Source organism: Bos javanicus, chromosome 21 (genome assembly GCF_032452875.1).
Source record: "Bos javanicus breed banteng chromosome 21, ARS-OSU_banteng_1.0, whole genome shotgun sequence".
NCBI lineage: Eukaryota > Metazoa > Chordata > Mammalia > Artiodactyla > Bovidae > Bos > Bos javanicus.
Genome location: NC_083888.1, coordinates 40,759,599 through 40,775,653, shown reverse-complemented (window position 1 = coordinate 40,775,653; position 16,055 = coordinate 40,759,599). Strand labels below are relative to the sequence as shown.

Here is a 16,055-nt window from a genome sequence, read left to right as displayed (position 1 = left end):
GCTGAAGCTCCAATACTTCGGCCACCTGATGGAAACAGCTGACTCACTGGAAAAGACCCTGATGCTGTGAAAGGTTGCAGGCAGAAGGAGAAGAGGGTGACAGAGGATGAGATGGTTGGATGGCATCACCTATTCAATGGACATGAACTTGGGCAAACTCTGGGAGACAGTGAGGGGCAGGGAAGCCTGGTGTGCTCAGTCCATGAGGCAGAGTAGGACACAACCTGGCAACTGAACAACAACAAACTCATACAATAGCCAGTGTGTCTGACAAAAGTCAGACAGAATCTTAGAAACTAGTGGTCCCTCCTCTGTCTCACATATAAAATCATTCTGTCCATAGTTGATGATAAGCAGAGTGGCATGACTAGATTCTCTCCTAGACAAGACTATACTCTTTTTTGAGGCTCTTCAAACTCTTTTTCAACTGGGCCTTGACTTTTGGACTTCTGTGTCCATCTCTGCATTATCCACTTTTAGAAAGAAATCTGCTAAGTCAGTTTACAGATAGAACCCACATCTCCTCGGTATCTCCCCATCCTTGACATCTTTTCAGTTTCCTCACCTTTTACCACCTCTCAGGAGATGTCCAATTTCATTAGCCTGCCTTCATCAAGAATCCCGTTAGGCTGGTTTAGCCAGAATCTTCCTTTAGCCCTGATGTTTTCTCTTAGTAATTTTCCATCCACCAATACCTATACCCTGCTACTGAGCTCTAATTTCCCACTTTTCCCTGATGTATTTGGAGTTAAGCCCAATCTCTCTCCCAGACTTCAAAACCCCACTGCAGTGGTCCCAACGTTGGCCTTTCACAATGGTCCTCCTGAATAAAGTCTGCCTTACTGTACTTTAACAACTGTCGTGAGTAACTTCTTTTTTTTAACAAGTGCTAGGTTCAACTGTTAAGTACAGTATGTTGGGCACTAATGTGTCCAACCCGTTTTTATGCCTTTTCACCTTTAGCAGTCCAAGAGAATAAAGATAAACCAACCCACAGAAGTACTGAGAACCAGTTAGAAAGTGGATTAAGTATTCAGTAGTGGCCTATTACCAGAAGAGACACAGAGGGGAAGGACTGAAAATAATTCCGAAGAGGGATAATTAAGCTAAAAAGTGTTCCCAAGTACTTAGAAAGCAATGCAATCTGGAATGTCTCTGAAGGAAAGTTAGGAAGTAATCAGCCTTTTAATTTAATCTTAAGAAATTAAGATTTTTCACTGTTCTTCATTAACACTACAGGTTTTTACAATACAATGTTATTTACTTATTCAAACAAAAATTGAATACTTTTCCACACTGCTATGGAAAATTCAAAGATGGGGAAAAAAAATTTCTTGCTGTCAAGAAGTAAAACAATACATGTTGGGGCTTCCCTGGTGGTCCAGTGGTTAGGAATCTGCCTGCCAATGCAGGGGACATGGGTTCGCTCCCCTGGTTCGGAACTGAGCTCCCACATGCTCTGGGGCAACTCATAAGCCCGTGTGCCTCAACTACTGAAGTCCACACGCCTCAGAGCCCACGCTCGACAAGAGAAGCCGCCTCAGTGGGAAGCCCGTGTACTGCAACTAGAGAAAGTCCGCATGTAGCAATGAAGACCCAGCACAGCCAAAAACAAATTAAAAAAGCAAAACAAAAGCCAATATATGTCAACTGTATCTCAATAAAAGTGGGAAAAAAAGAAAATATAAACAACATCAATACAAAATATCACAGGTAAATATAGTAAGAAAGATAAAAAGTGTGGAAGAAGTTCAGAGAAACAAAGATCTAGTTTATTCTGAAAACAAGTAAACAATATTCAGATCTGAATAACTGATATTCTATTTCTCTTCTTAATTGGCCTTTAAAATCCTTCTCACTACAAACTGAAGTATCTATGTGTAAAATACTATGTCTCAGATTTGCCTTAAAATATCCCTAAAAACAAATAAAAAAATGTAAGTGGGAAAGATGAAACAAGAATGGCACCATGTTGAGTATTGAAGCTTGGTGAAGGGTTCAGGAGAGCTTGACATACTAATGTGTATTTGAAAATTCCGTAACAAAAAGTTAAAAACAAGTTCAGTTTGAAAAGAAGCCAAAGCAATTAATGATCCCTCTGAAGCAGAAATATCTATATATTAGAAAAACAGAAAAACAACAGAAATACAAACACCATTAAAAATCTTATGTTTAAAACTATTATTCCAAAATGAAATGTGAAATCAAGCTATAGTTGCATTATTCCCAAACACAAATTCTATTTAAAATACTTGTAATTTACACAGGTTTTTAGACTATTAATATTCTCCTAATATATGTTAAAACTTAAATGATATGCATTTATGTAACAGTTCATTATTTTAAGATTAAGTTCATGTTTTTCAATTAACTTATTTTCACAAACCTGATGAAGGAAATCAAAATGTCATTAATGTAAGAAGAGCAAATTTTTTAAAAAAGCATAAAATTATAGAGTTCTGAATTATGTATGTAAAATACTCTCATATTCTTGAACATACCAGTAAAGGACCCCTTGATTTCATTTTATTCCTAATTTTGTGCTTGAATACATCTAGAAGCTGCTCTAGCTAAGCAACCAACCTGTTAACATTTATATTCAAAAGTTACCAGTGTATTTTCTAACAGCCGTACTTACTTGCTGTTTCAATACCAGGTTCTTCACTCCTTCCATCACAAATTGTGATCCGGTATTCATGACTCGTGATAAGAGACTAGGTGCAAAAGAAGAGCACTGCACTAAGTACAAGTCCTCTCTCTGATTAACTACAGGTAAAATGCTTGTCTGATTACACAACACATGCTGATGAAGCTCACTGTGCCTACCACCTTTGCTTTCATTGAACAGAAGTGACCTGAGAACGTCTAACTTCCATGGATATCACTGCCACAAATTTATTTAACAATAAAACAGTAAAAAAACATTCTGACCAGTCGATAAGATGTAAAACTAGAGTGCTGTCCTCAAAATGAACATTTTAATTGCTAAGCCTTAGCTACATATCAATATTTAGGTAAATTATTAGCTAAAGAGAGTTCCTTGAATTTCCCGACTGTCTTAATGTTAAAACAATGTATTAAAGATAGTAATCCAGAATATTAAAAAAAAGTATATACATGTATAACTGAATCACTTTGCTGTACAGCAAAAATTAACACAACATTGTAAATCAACTATATGCAATTTAACAAAGACAGTAATTAAGACGACTCACTTTAGGAGTTCAGAACACACTGACATACTGAAAACACGTATGTCTGGGAGTCTCTGAACAGGTCGGAAGCTACAACCTTCTCTGTATCACAGCTGCTAGACCTAGTCCTGCACTGTTTGCTCTTCTGTCCCGCACACAAAATCTATCACATAAAAATGTGAGAGCACAAAATGCCCGATGAATTTTACTTCAACTCAGTAAGAATGTCCAGTGTCTGTATTTTACCAACAAAAATAACACAAATGACTTACCATATTGGTTTTATATTTGTGGTTCAAAAAGTATTTTATGTGGAATCAAAGGGTATTTTGTGGGACAGAATGGAAATCTTGCATTTTGATATTAGAAGGCTAGGGAAGGCCTTCAATCATCCAAGATTTTCTTATAACACATTTTATTAAAATCCTCAACTACAAAGTCCATAAGAAATCTAACAGGCTTTTAAGATTCAGTAAGGTTTTAGGAGAGAAAACTGGAAAGCCTATTTTATTAAATACATGGAAGAAGTTTTCCAAATATATTTTCATTTTCCCTATCCTGTCCTCTTCCCCTCTGAAATGAGGAGATGGGCAGGATGGAAATCATTTCTTGAACAGAAACAAGAAAACCTAATCTCTGTTGGACTGACTAGTTCTGAGGTGATTCCCAGGTACCAGGTAACTCAGGGAGTGAGAGTGGTAACCCACACAGCACTGTCTGAAGGTGAGGCCAGCTGGATTCATTTTGCCAAGGGCTTACATGTTCCTGCCTTAGGCCAAGTGCTTTGGTTTTCTGGAAATTGTTTCATTAAAATCGGCAGCTCAGAGTGGGGCCAGGGTAAACCTGTTTTCCTCCAGTTTCATGTTTCTGTTCTAAGCTCCAAAAAATAAGCTAGGAATTTGAAGCTAGTATGGTAGTGAAAAGAGCAGTTAGAATCACTTTGTTCAGCTCCTTTGAAAATCACACATACTGTACTGGATTTTTTGGGAGTCAGAAGTCACACCCAGCCCTGAGTACTTCCTCTCTATCATTTAGCACTATGCCTAGTTCCATCTAAAAGCTAGGTCTTGAATGTCTGTATTATCAACACTGATAGAAATTCATGTATCTTCTGAAAACGAAAAACATAATGTCTTAACAAGGAAGCATACGAAGCCCTACCGTGTAAAATACATTAATTTACACTTTAAAATTAGAATTTAACCTACCTAAGGAAGCCAAAAAGCATGCTGACATTTGCTCTATATCACAATGAAAACTTTCTGCACACGAAATGTCACACAGTTTTCAAGGCATAAAAGTCCAGTTATGGCTGGAGTACTAGACTTCTTCAATCAGAATTATTAAAAATACGTACCCCATTGGCTTAGTGGTGGTGTTGCCATAGCTGGTGGGAGCTGAAGCCATCTTGGCAAAAGCCCTATGAAATAAGAAAGTTATATTTAAAAGTTAATTAGCTGAGCTAACATTTAGTATCACAGCACTGAAACATTTACTAACTAGGCATTTAAAAACTTACTAACTAATCATAAGATTTACTATGCAGTTTCTGAAAAGAAATAATTTTTCAACTAATACAATGTTTCAATACAATGAGCACAATTATACAAACACTGATTACATAATCTGCAACCATGAAAAATAATGTTCAAGTACAGAGCAATTGTTACCAAAACACTGAAATTCTTTAAAAACCACTAATTCATTATTAGTTCCTCAAACTTAAGGATCATTAACATGATATAAAGACTTTCTGTTTTAAAAGAACAATTATGTACTGATTAATCTCTTTACTGTTCTCCACATTCCATACTCCCACATTCCCAGACACATGCCTTGATTCATGCTGTCCTGTCCTTTGGGGATACAGATTCACTGTATATTCTCCAATAAAAACTGTACATTTCCTTTTAAGATTCAGCTCAAAATCACTCTTTATTATTGCTATTCTAATTCTGCTACTCAGTGATTTTTCTTTTTAGTTACACACACACTTTTATATTGAACTGCATACAGTCATTTATTTTCAGATCTTTCTAAATGTACAGAATGTTTTTAGCTATAGAATTTTTGAAGGCTGGGCAAAAATATGGCACTTAGCTGCATTAAAAAAAATATTTTCCTTCTAGGAATATGTTCACTACAGAGAATCCAGAAAACACAATGCTCCTAGAAGACCTCTACCACTTAGAAGTAAACACTGTTAAGATTTTGGCATATATTCTTTTAATCTTTTGACATATGTATACACAATATATATGATTTAAAAACAAAATCAGTATCATATTGTACACACTATTCTTTAATGTTTTAACAGCATGCCATAAACATTTTTATGCAAATCAGTATTCTTTTATAATTCCTAATCATTTCCAATGCTTTAGTCAATGGAAAAAAAATTATCTATGTAAATACAAGAACATCTTATGAAAGTAAAAAAAAAAAAAGAATGGAAATCACTAAGATTTGAAGATGAAACACTAAAAATACACTATTTCAATCGGGACAAAATTTGCTGATACCATTAGAGAAATTTCAAACACAAAAGTCACAATTTTGTTCAGAAAGGAGGATGTGAATCAATGGTTTTCAGCAGTAGACTGGAATTTCTGCCTTTAACAAAAATTTACTTTTCACTAGAAACAACAATATCTAAATATAAATAATATGTTATATCTAAGCAATAAAGGGGTTAAATAAAGAGTATTACATTTATATGGCTGAATATCAAGCAAATACTAAATACAACCATTGGAGACTGTAGCTGATCCTTAAGCCACATGGGCTTGGAACCGTGCAGGTCCACTTATATTTTTGTCAATAAATACATATTGCAGTACTACATGATCTGTGGTTGGTTGAATCCTCAAATGAGGAACCAGGGATACTGAGGGCCAGCCCATTGTTAAGTAATACTCTGATTTTTAACTGTGTGGAGGGTTGGCATCCCTAACCCCCAGGTTGTTCTAGGGTCCGCTGTATTTAAGACAATGAAAAACTGGCATGATGAAAGTTAGTGGAAAACTAGAACACAAACTGCATCTGTAACAATGACTTCCTGATTGAAAAACATGTAATATGCATAAAAGGATAAACACTAAAGGTTACTTGTAGACTTTGAATGGGGAGATTACAGGTACATTTTTATTTTCTTTATACCTTTCTCAGTTTTCTAAAATATTCTTCAGTAAACTGGTATAACCCTTATAATGAGAAAGAAAAATGTTACGAACCAGAAATTGTATATTTTATAACCAAGTAAAATGATGCCCAAGATTGTCTTCACTCTTTTAACATCAAATGTTTGATTAAGGAGTTCCACATAATGTAAAACACAACGACACATACGACACAGCCAAATGTGTTAAGTGTATATGTTATAAAAGTCGGGAAAGATGGTTTCCAGTACCTTCTGTTAAACTAAGGTTTGTTGTCTACTTTTTTTCTTATAAGAACACAATGAAATAAAAGCAAAACTTGAAAAAACAAAAGTATAGATAATAAAAAGCACTTGTAAACTCACAATTCAGAGATATCTGCTGTTAACAATTTGGTATGTGTCTCATCCCATGCATATTTTTTGATATGCTGAGGTAAAAAAGCATATTCAATCCCCTACTCTTAAAAAAATAATTATTTTAAGAAATAATTTAAAAGTATTACTGAAGAAAATTTGGAAAATAAAGAACCCAAAAGGTAAAAAAAAATTCTACTACTTGGATTTACCCACTATTAGCATTTAAGTGAATGTCATTTTAGTTATGCTTTATATGTATATATGTGTATATCTATACACACACACACACACGCACATGCAGGCAGATAAACGGAAAGGTAAGAGAGGATTACACCATAAAAACCAAGTTTGGCTCAAGGGCTGCCTACCCACAGGCTTTCCCTGATCTCAACAAATTTTAGCTAATACCCACAACAAATTAAGATCTTATCACTTATTTTATTTATATCACTTAATATGGTGAATATGGTTTAACACAACTCTGCTCATTCATTTGCTTGTTGACAAATTGTTCAACACAAATGTAAATTCAATGAAAGCCGAGGCCTTCCCTAGCTAATTCTTTATTATATTCTTAATGTTTAGAAGAGTCCCTAATCACTGAGACAAAGGAAGTTATTTATCAAACAAATCACTGAATAGTAAACTATATTTTCACTTTATAACATACATGGCCATTTCCCGATGGTCACTGAACAAGTCTTCCACAACATGATTTTTTTGTGGTTGTTGGAAAATTACTTTATGAAGCCTTAAAAGCATTGAGTATAATTAAACTGTGGCAGAGTTAGATACAATTTAATAATAGTTCAATTCCAAAATAAAAATTATTTTAGGTGAGACCATGAAATTTCCTAACACATGATTTTAATACACTGTGCTAAATTTTCTAAAACTCAGAGGAACTGATATTTACAGTAAATGGAGTATTTATGAAAAATCTGGCACCACCTATATTATATATATGTGTATATAGAACCCAAGATTATATGATCTAGGAAACAAATGTTGTACATCTCAATAGCAGTACTAGAATGCAGAGTTTAAGATTGGGATTTACACCATGAGATTTGGAAAAGGAGCAGACATTTTGTTTTCAAAACCTGAAGTTTTTCTCAAGACCAAAATCAACACTATAACTCCCAGACAGGAAAAAGGGAAGCTTTGCTTGCTTTAATTGTTCATCTGCATCAGAAAATCTACTATCTCTGAGATAGGAACCACTGCAATAAGAAGGGGGTGAACAGGTTCTCCCAAAGGAAGACTGTCACTTAATTATGCCTCCTGCCCTGGAACCAGGAGCAAACTCTGTTTCCCAACCTAATTAACACCAAGATGTTTCAGTAATGGTTCATCATAAACCCAGCATTCTCCATCTTCATGAAACAACCTTGTCTCCCATTGAATTTCCTTTTCCTTCCTTTTTTGGGCTTCTGCTCTTTGTCTTTCTTCAAGTCTATACCTGGCTTCAGCTGCTACATCAATGTCTCTGATTTTTAAGTTGAAAGTGACATCTTTCCAAAGGCAGCGGGATTCATATTCATTCTGATCTTCCAGCTTCCTCATTTTCTTCTTCATTATAGGCAACTTCTTGGTATCTATAAAAACTGCATTTCCCCCTGTCGAGTGTTTAGCATACATTACACCATTCCATTCCCCTTCAATTGAGCAGAAAGACTTCTTGTCGTTTGGAGAAAAAATCTCAGGGGTAATTCTGTGCTTCTTGGCCCCATAGAAAGGTTTAGTGTGGAAGACGATATTTGCGCTATAGCCAGTTTTGGAACAATTAATTTTGCTTTCTCCGCCTAGTTCCACCCAGGGCACCGTGAGGACAGACCTGCCGCAGCCACCGGGGAATGTGAGAATACAATGTTCATTATGCTCTAGACACGAGACACAGCCCTGCCCTATGTTGTGCACCCCAACTGACATCCTGAGGAATTTTGATTTGGTCCAGATATGAGCACGGAATTGTATCTTCTTAATAAAACATTCAGCATAAAAGGCTGAAATGGGTGGATGATGAGAAACCTGTTCAGCCACGGATGTTACACTATTCTTGGAAACCCAGGGAACTGGTCCTTCTGAAACTAGCTCTGCACTCTCTTCAGTATCATTTGGTAATGTGCACTGACGCTGAAAGATTTCTCCCCAAATGGGGTTGTATGGCTTTTTGGTTAATCGATCCTTTCCTTTCTGCATGAAAGGTTGAGAAGTACAATTTCACAACGTGAATCATTCGGTCTCTGGCATCCTTCTGGTCACTAATACTCACAAACAGGTCCGGATGTGTAAAAAACTCTGCCTATGTTTCTAAAAGAGATCTTTTTTCAAGAATAAATGTTGGAAGAACTACCTTTGTAAGATCCAAGTCTAACCTGTGACAACAGATGCATGATAACGCTTTTGTGCTCTTCCACTGACCTTGCCTCCCCTTCGTCATTTCCATCATCATGTGAATCGAAAAGGTCAGCATCACTTGTTCCATTGGACATGGAAGAATTAAGTGATTCTGTGGTATCTGGGTGCTTTAGACTATTTCCCGAGCAGCTGTGTGTCAAGACTGGATCAATAGATCCAGAGGAATCTGTTAAGTGTTTTGGGGATGAGCCACTTTGATGGAACTCATCTGTATCATAGAATTCATCTTCATTGCTAGAGTAAGAGAACTCTGGGACTTTGTTTGGAGACAAGTTGACATGGCTTGGATAAGTCAGACTACTACTAGGTGGTGAGTGGCCACTGCCTATACTATTTGGTGTTGGAGTCTGATAATGTCCCAAGGTTGCTAATACAGGTCCAACTGGTAGAGAAGATGGATGCTGCTCTGACTTACAGAACCTCTGAGTAGTTCTGGAGGTAAGACAGTCTGGGAAGGCATTGTGTTGACCACAGGTTCCAAGGGACTATTGCATCCACAGGATTAATAGTACTTATAATTCTATCTGCATGATTCTCTGCAATATACTGGTCTTTAGCAATCTGCAGCAACACAATGCAGTGTTTAATTGATTATACCATGCTATTTGTTGTCTCTTTGAGGGTTTCAATTTCCTTTCTCTGTTCATCATCTTTGTTTGCAGTTTTGAAGTCTGTCATCAAAAAGCTTCAACTGTTCTATCAAGATCTGTAGGTAAGCATCAGCCTCTGTAAGTTTCTTATTAAAGTCTTGGACACTAGGAACAAATCCTGAATCCAAACCCCCAGGGGGCGACGGGATGGAGGCAAGGAGAGAATCACACTCATGCCCAAGGAAGGCCTGGGCAACTAGCAGAGTCCCTGGGAACTCAGGGATGGGAGCCAGACCTTCTCCCAGACCCTCCAGGAGTGGGTCTAATCATTCCGCAAGTGGCCAGCAAGAAAGCCATTCACCAAGGCCCCAGCCCTCTCTGCCTCCAGGGGAGCTGAGGGCCCCTTCCGAGCACCCCTCCTCACCCCCTTCTGCTGAATCAACCCACAACATGATTTGTAATGATTCAATGGCATTCCTTGTAGAAATGATATAATTTCAACCCTATTCCTTGACAATCTGGTTGATTTTCAAAATTTGATTATTATAACTGCTTCTAAGATTTTGTAACTCTAGTTTCTTCTTTGGGATTAATTCTTAAGAGAAAGCTAGGTCAAAGCTATTCCTTTTAAAAATACCTTTTATATCAGTGAGCAAAAGTTTGACAATTTATATTTCTAATAGTGGAGTATAAACACATCAATTTTCCTGGATCCTTGGCACATTTTCTAAATCTTTGCATTATATTAATCTGCATTTCTCTAATTGCTAGTGATTCTACTAATTACCATCTTAAAAATGTTTTAGAGCCATTTGACCCAAAACATTTCAGTTTTTGACTTTTTCATCTCACACCAGTGAAGAAAATATAGGGAAAAAAAAAGAAAGAAAGAAAAGGCAAAACTATTTTATATAAAGTTGTGAAAAAAGTGGGGGGGAAATACATATTTATGCCACTGTTAAATTTTCTTAGTAACATTTCCAGTTTTCTTGGAACTTGACTTCCACTATACTTTCTTAAATGACAGGAACTTAAGAATAAAACAAAACTTACTTCCACTGTTTGATATACTGTAAGGGATTAAGGTTGCATCCTGCATCAGTTAAAGCTTTTTTGTACTGCTCCAAATCAGCCTGAAATAAGAATATGACAAAAACCTTTACTTTCATGAAAGAGACCATTTTGTTTGTTGTCATCTGATTAATCAAAAAGTTGGACTAAAGGCATGAGCACCTAAGTAAGTGGAGTGGTACCTTAAGGGAGCACCCAAATGAGTAACCAAAACAAAAATCACATACAATGAAAATTACCTTTAACAGGCTCCCAAATCACCTAAGCAGTATGGTGTTTTGTCATCCCTCAGCAAGCCCAACAGAGTCAGTTTTTCCTCCACTGTTGACATAGATTGTTTGTCCTTGGAATAAGCATTAAATGAAAGATCTGGATTGATCAAGAATATTTCAAAACTGGAAACATGAAGGCAGTGACGCTGACTTAGGGGAATCACTGCAGAATCAGGTGGTCCCATCTCATATTCACTGTAAATGTCCAAAGTTATTAACTGAACAGCAGGTGACCTACACTTTTTAACAGTTAAATAGTTCTCTTTCTTAGTCTTTTATTTCCTAACGAGTAAAGTCCAGTTGAATTTATGTCACGGGAGCTATCATAACAACTCCATCATAAAACTTTTCTAAGAAAAAGAAACTTTTAAGCTCACCATCAATCAGAGCTGCTTCATATTCTGGGAGCTGTTAATCTGACAGTGAGCTTCCCTGGTGGCTCAGATGGTCAAGAATCTGCATGCAATGCAGGAGACCCGGGTTCGATCCCTGGGTTGGGAAGAGTCCCTGGAGATGGGAATGGCTACCCACTCCAGTATTCCTGCCTTAGAGAATTCCATGGACAGAGGAGCCTGGTGGCTTACAGTCCATGAGGTTGCAGAGTCAGACACAAGTGAGCAACCAACACTTTCAATCTGACATCAATAGTCAAAATTTGCCCCAAGCCTCTTAATGATTACTTATAAAAAGACATAATTCTTACCAAAAATAAATAAAATCATAAATTCCTGGGCTTCCCTGATAGCCCAGTTGGTAAAGAATCTGCCTGAAACGCAGGCGACCCTGGTTTGATTCCTGGGTCAGGAAGATCTGCTGGAAAAGGAATAAGCTACCCACTCCAGTATTCTTGGGCTTCCCTTGTGGCTCAACTGGTAAAGAATCCGCCTACAATGTGGGAGACCTGGGTTCAATCCCTGGTTGGGAAGATCCTCTGGAGAAGGGAATGGCTACCTACTCCTGTATTCTGGCCTGGAGAATTCCATGGACTATATAGGCTATGGGGTCGCAAAGAGCTGGACACAACTGAGCAATTTGCACTTTCATATATTCCTAAGAAAATATTATAAATAGGTTTTTAGAATCCCTTAAGCTATAGGTACACCCCTATTAATGACAGAGATCTTTCTAGAAAGAAACTTATATTGTAGTCACCCCTCATTAGCAGTTTTGCCTTCCAGGTTTCAGCTCCTGTGGTCAACAAAGGTCTGAAAATACTAAATGGAAATTCCCAGAAACAAACAATTCATGAGTCTTAAATTGAGCCCTGTTTGGAAAAGCACGATGATATCTTATGCTGTCCTGCTCAGTCCTGCCCCTACCAGTGACATCCTCTGCTCCTGACATCTAACCATCAACATCGTCATGGCTTGATGACACAGGATCACCTGAAGCAGATGATTCTCCTTCACATCAGAAGGCCCATAGTAGTCTAACGCTACGTCTCAATGCCTACGTCATTCACCTCATTTCATCTCATCACACAGGCATTTTATCAGCTGACATCAACATGAGAAGGATGAGTATAATAACTATTTTGAGAGAGAGTCCACATTCACATAACTTTTTATTATTTGTTATAAAAATCATAACAAATATGGTATATTGTTATAATTATTCTATTAGCCATTTTTGTTAATCTCTGTGTCTAATTTATAAATTAAACTTTTTATCATCAGTATGTATGTATAGGAAAAAACAGTATATATGCTAGTGAGGGGGCATTTGGTACTATTCATGGTTTCAGGCATCCAATGGGGGTCTTGGATTATCTCTCCCTTGGATAAGGGGGGACTACTGAACTTTCAAACTAAATTAAAAGTCAAGAGACATATTCCTAGGATAAAGCAGAATTGACCTAAAGCAAATACTGGTTTACTTTTCTGTTTTAACATGTCAAACAAAAAGAAGCCTCACAATCCACCAGACATCAGAAAAATAATTGCTATCAGCAAGGGAAAGCAGTTTGCAACAGCTGTTATCATTCTAGGTGTCTTTCCCAAGGTCCTTACGCTAGTTGCTCATCTAGTAAAACTATACAAGTTAATATCAGAAAGAGTGAACAGGTCTCTGATGCAGCAACAATACAAAAATCACTGCTCTCCTTCAGAGTAAGTCAATTACCTCTGCACACTTAAAAAAATTTTTCCCTCAAAAGCAGTTGATGGCTCATTAAAGAAAAAGAAAACAACAAAATATCCCACAATCTACTCTTCCACTGAGGGAAAAAAAAAAATCTAGAAAGGAAAACCAATCACTTTCCAATAATTCTTAGAAATTTATTCTAATATAAAAGTAGCTTTTTTTTTTTACTTTAGTACAAAATTTCAATGCTATTTTTACATGAATCACATGACAGATATGAATCTGAAGTTTAATCTTACGAAATTATTTATATAACTTTTGGAACTTAAGTTATTTTCCTCCGAGTGACTTCTTTGTATTTTATAAAGGACATTAGTCTTAAACAATGCAAAATATTACCAAACTTTTCAGTTAAAGCTTAATTTCTTGTAAGTATTAGTGGCTACAGCTTAAAGAAATGGAACTTCTAGGATCATCACATCATGAGAAACGGTAAGCTCAATCTTTGAAAAAGAGTAGAGTAAAAACTTGGTTAACTTAGTTTAGAATAGTTATTTCCAGAAATAGGAATTTTGGCCACCTGAATTCTGTTCATGTTCAAACAACTTAAAAGTGGTGAGATATTTCATAAGTAAATCGTTCTCTTGGTGACAAATACTGCTATAAAATTCAGCAGCAAATAGAACTAGCCTTAAGAAACTGTTTTTCTTTTAAAGGAAGGAATGAAATGATCATTTGGCCATGGTGGTTTTTACTTCTATTTTTGAAACAAGTAAGTATCCCCCTTTCCTCCCAATAACTGAATACAGAGGACATACCTCAGAAGGCGCTTGCTGGGCACTTATGTAATAGATAAGAAACAGCCTCATTTTATCTTCTGGAGTTCCTGCTACAAAAGGGAAACAGATGAGGGAAAAAAAAGACTTTCATAATTCCAGTTGTTATGTATTATAGTCAAGACTATAAACTCAAGGCATACATAAATGTGACAAAATAAGCTTGATTCAAATGATTTAATGTTACAGGCACTAAATTAAAATCATGTAAAATACAGATATGGAAAAAGATGAAATACTACAGGACTACAGGATTACCATCTGCAGTCTATCTTCCAAACTGTCTATAATGTTGAGATTAATGTTTCAGATATAAACTCAAAAAGAAAAAAATGGTATAGGTAGGATAATCACATAATTCTAAAACAATACCCTTTTGAGATGCAAAGGGGGATGCTAAATAATACTTATGTAAGGACAACTTTGGAGAAGGCAATGGCACCCCACTCCAGTACTCTTGCCTGGAAAATCCCATGGATGGAGCCTGGTAGGCTGCAGTCCATGGGGTCGCTAGGAGTCGGACACGACTGAGCGACTTCACTTTCTCTTTTCACTTTCATGCACTGGAGAAGGAAATGGCAACCCACTCCAGTATTCTTGCCTGGAGTATCCCGGGGACGGGGGAGCCTGGTGGGCTGCCGTCTATGGGGTCGCACAGAGTCGGACACGACTGAAGTGACTTAGCATAGCATAGCAAGGACAACTTGGTATAAAAATGGGACTATCCTAGGAAACCAGTTGCATGCTCACCCCGCCAGGCACTAGTTTATGAAACCTTGCTGGCTAAAATCATCTAACTGAGCCCAAGGACATACTTCTGAGATTGGAGCCACTAAATAAATATGTATTTCTCCTCCTTTTGAAAGATCTATGAAGATTTATAAAAACCATATGTCTATAGTATAATATACCACTGTATTATGCAGATTTTATTTGCCTGCAATTTTAGGACAAAATAGAAGATTTCAGAGAAATTTCTTGCTTGCAGTGAGTATTCTGAGCTACTTCTATTATCCAAAGCCTGAGACTGTCCAGAGAATCTTTATTCTCCCCTCAGTTACTGGGTGTGCTCTGGTGCCAAGTGATAAGACAGTTCTCATTGGTAACTCAGTTTCACTATTCAACAAATACCAATATGCATTCTCACTTCAAAGTGTATACCAACATGTAAGAACTCAGAATTCTTATACTTCACTACAGACTAAAAACAAGAATAATTTTTTCAAAACATACTGACTGATGACGCATTGATTTTTTTTATCTTCAAATTATCCTTACTCCCTAAATATGACAAAGACTTGGTAATAAAGATGATTCTTGGTAATAAAGACTCAGGCTGTCCTAAGTTCTTATGTTTACAAATAGATATAGTATTTTAAACATTCTGAAGTAGGTTACAGGATGAAGGGTCTTGTTTAAATCCTAGGATAAAGCTGGTATTTTTGTTTTAACAGGTAATTAGCCTGTCTGGGTTCAGGCCAAAGTTCCTACCAGCTTCCTTGAGTTGTGGTTCTATCATGGACTCTATTTTCAAAACGTCTGCAGTGCTACTCAGCTCTGTCCCACTGCCCAGCGGCCAGTACAGGAATTTGGAGGTCATCTTGTCCTTCACCTTTCAGTCCTTGGAATTGCTGTGTAGAATCAGATTTAGGCATGAACAACTCAGAGGCGAGCCCAGGAATTCATTAACAACTTTATGGGGTTGCTTTCCTGAGCTCCTTCCTTCCTTCTGTAACCTCCCTGGTACTTTCCAGTTTTCTTGGCCTTCCCTTTTTGGTGCTCCAGCCAGAAAGCTTTGGCTTTAGTTACCCTGTTCCATTTCCTGCAACTATGACAAAGCAGTTAGAGGACAAAGAAAGAAAGATGAATGAGGTTTGGTGTAGTCTCTTGGGGTAAGGGCTCCTAAGATATGAGAGAAAGGTTTCCCTCCCTCAGAGTTTTAGGGACGTGTGGGTCCCTGCTGTTGCTTTTAATATCCTCAGCATATAGCATGGCCTTTTCTAAGTTCAGTTTCAGTTCAGTTCAGTTGCTCAGTCGTCTCCGACTCTTCGCGACCCCATGAACCGCAGCAC

The 16,055-nt window shown here is 37.1% G+C and overlaps 1 protein-coding gene and 1 pseudogene across 2 annotated transcripts in view; both read right to left on the bottom strand.

The window, feature by feature from the left end:
* The window catches only part of SCFD1 (sec1 family domain containing 1), a 112,951-nt gene that overhangs the window by 28,711 nt on the left and 68,185 nt on the right, over positions 1-16,055 (bottom strand). For both annotated transcript variants that reach the window (XM_061394067.1, XM_061394068.1), the window contains 4 exons: positions 13,966-14,036; positions 10,776-10,855; positions 4,552-4,614; positions 2,639-2,714 (listed from right to left, as the gene is read on the bottom strand). In XM_061394067.1, the coding sequence (XP_061250051.1) occupies positions 2,639-2,714; positions 4,552-4,614; positions 10,776-10,855; positions 13,966-14,036 (290 nt within the window). The remainder of the gene's footprint in view (positions 1-2,638; positions 2,715-4,551; positions 4,615-10,775; positions 10,856-13,965; positions 14,037-16,055) is intronic.
* Positions 4,621-10,043, bottom strand: LOC133233931 (oxysterol-binding protein-related protein 9-like; annotated as a pseudogene).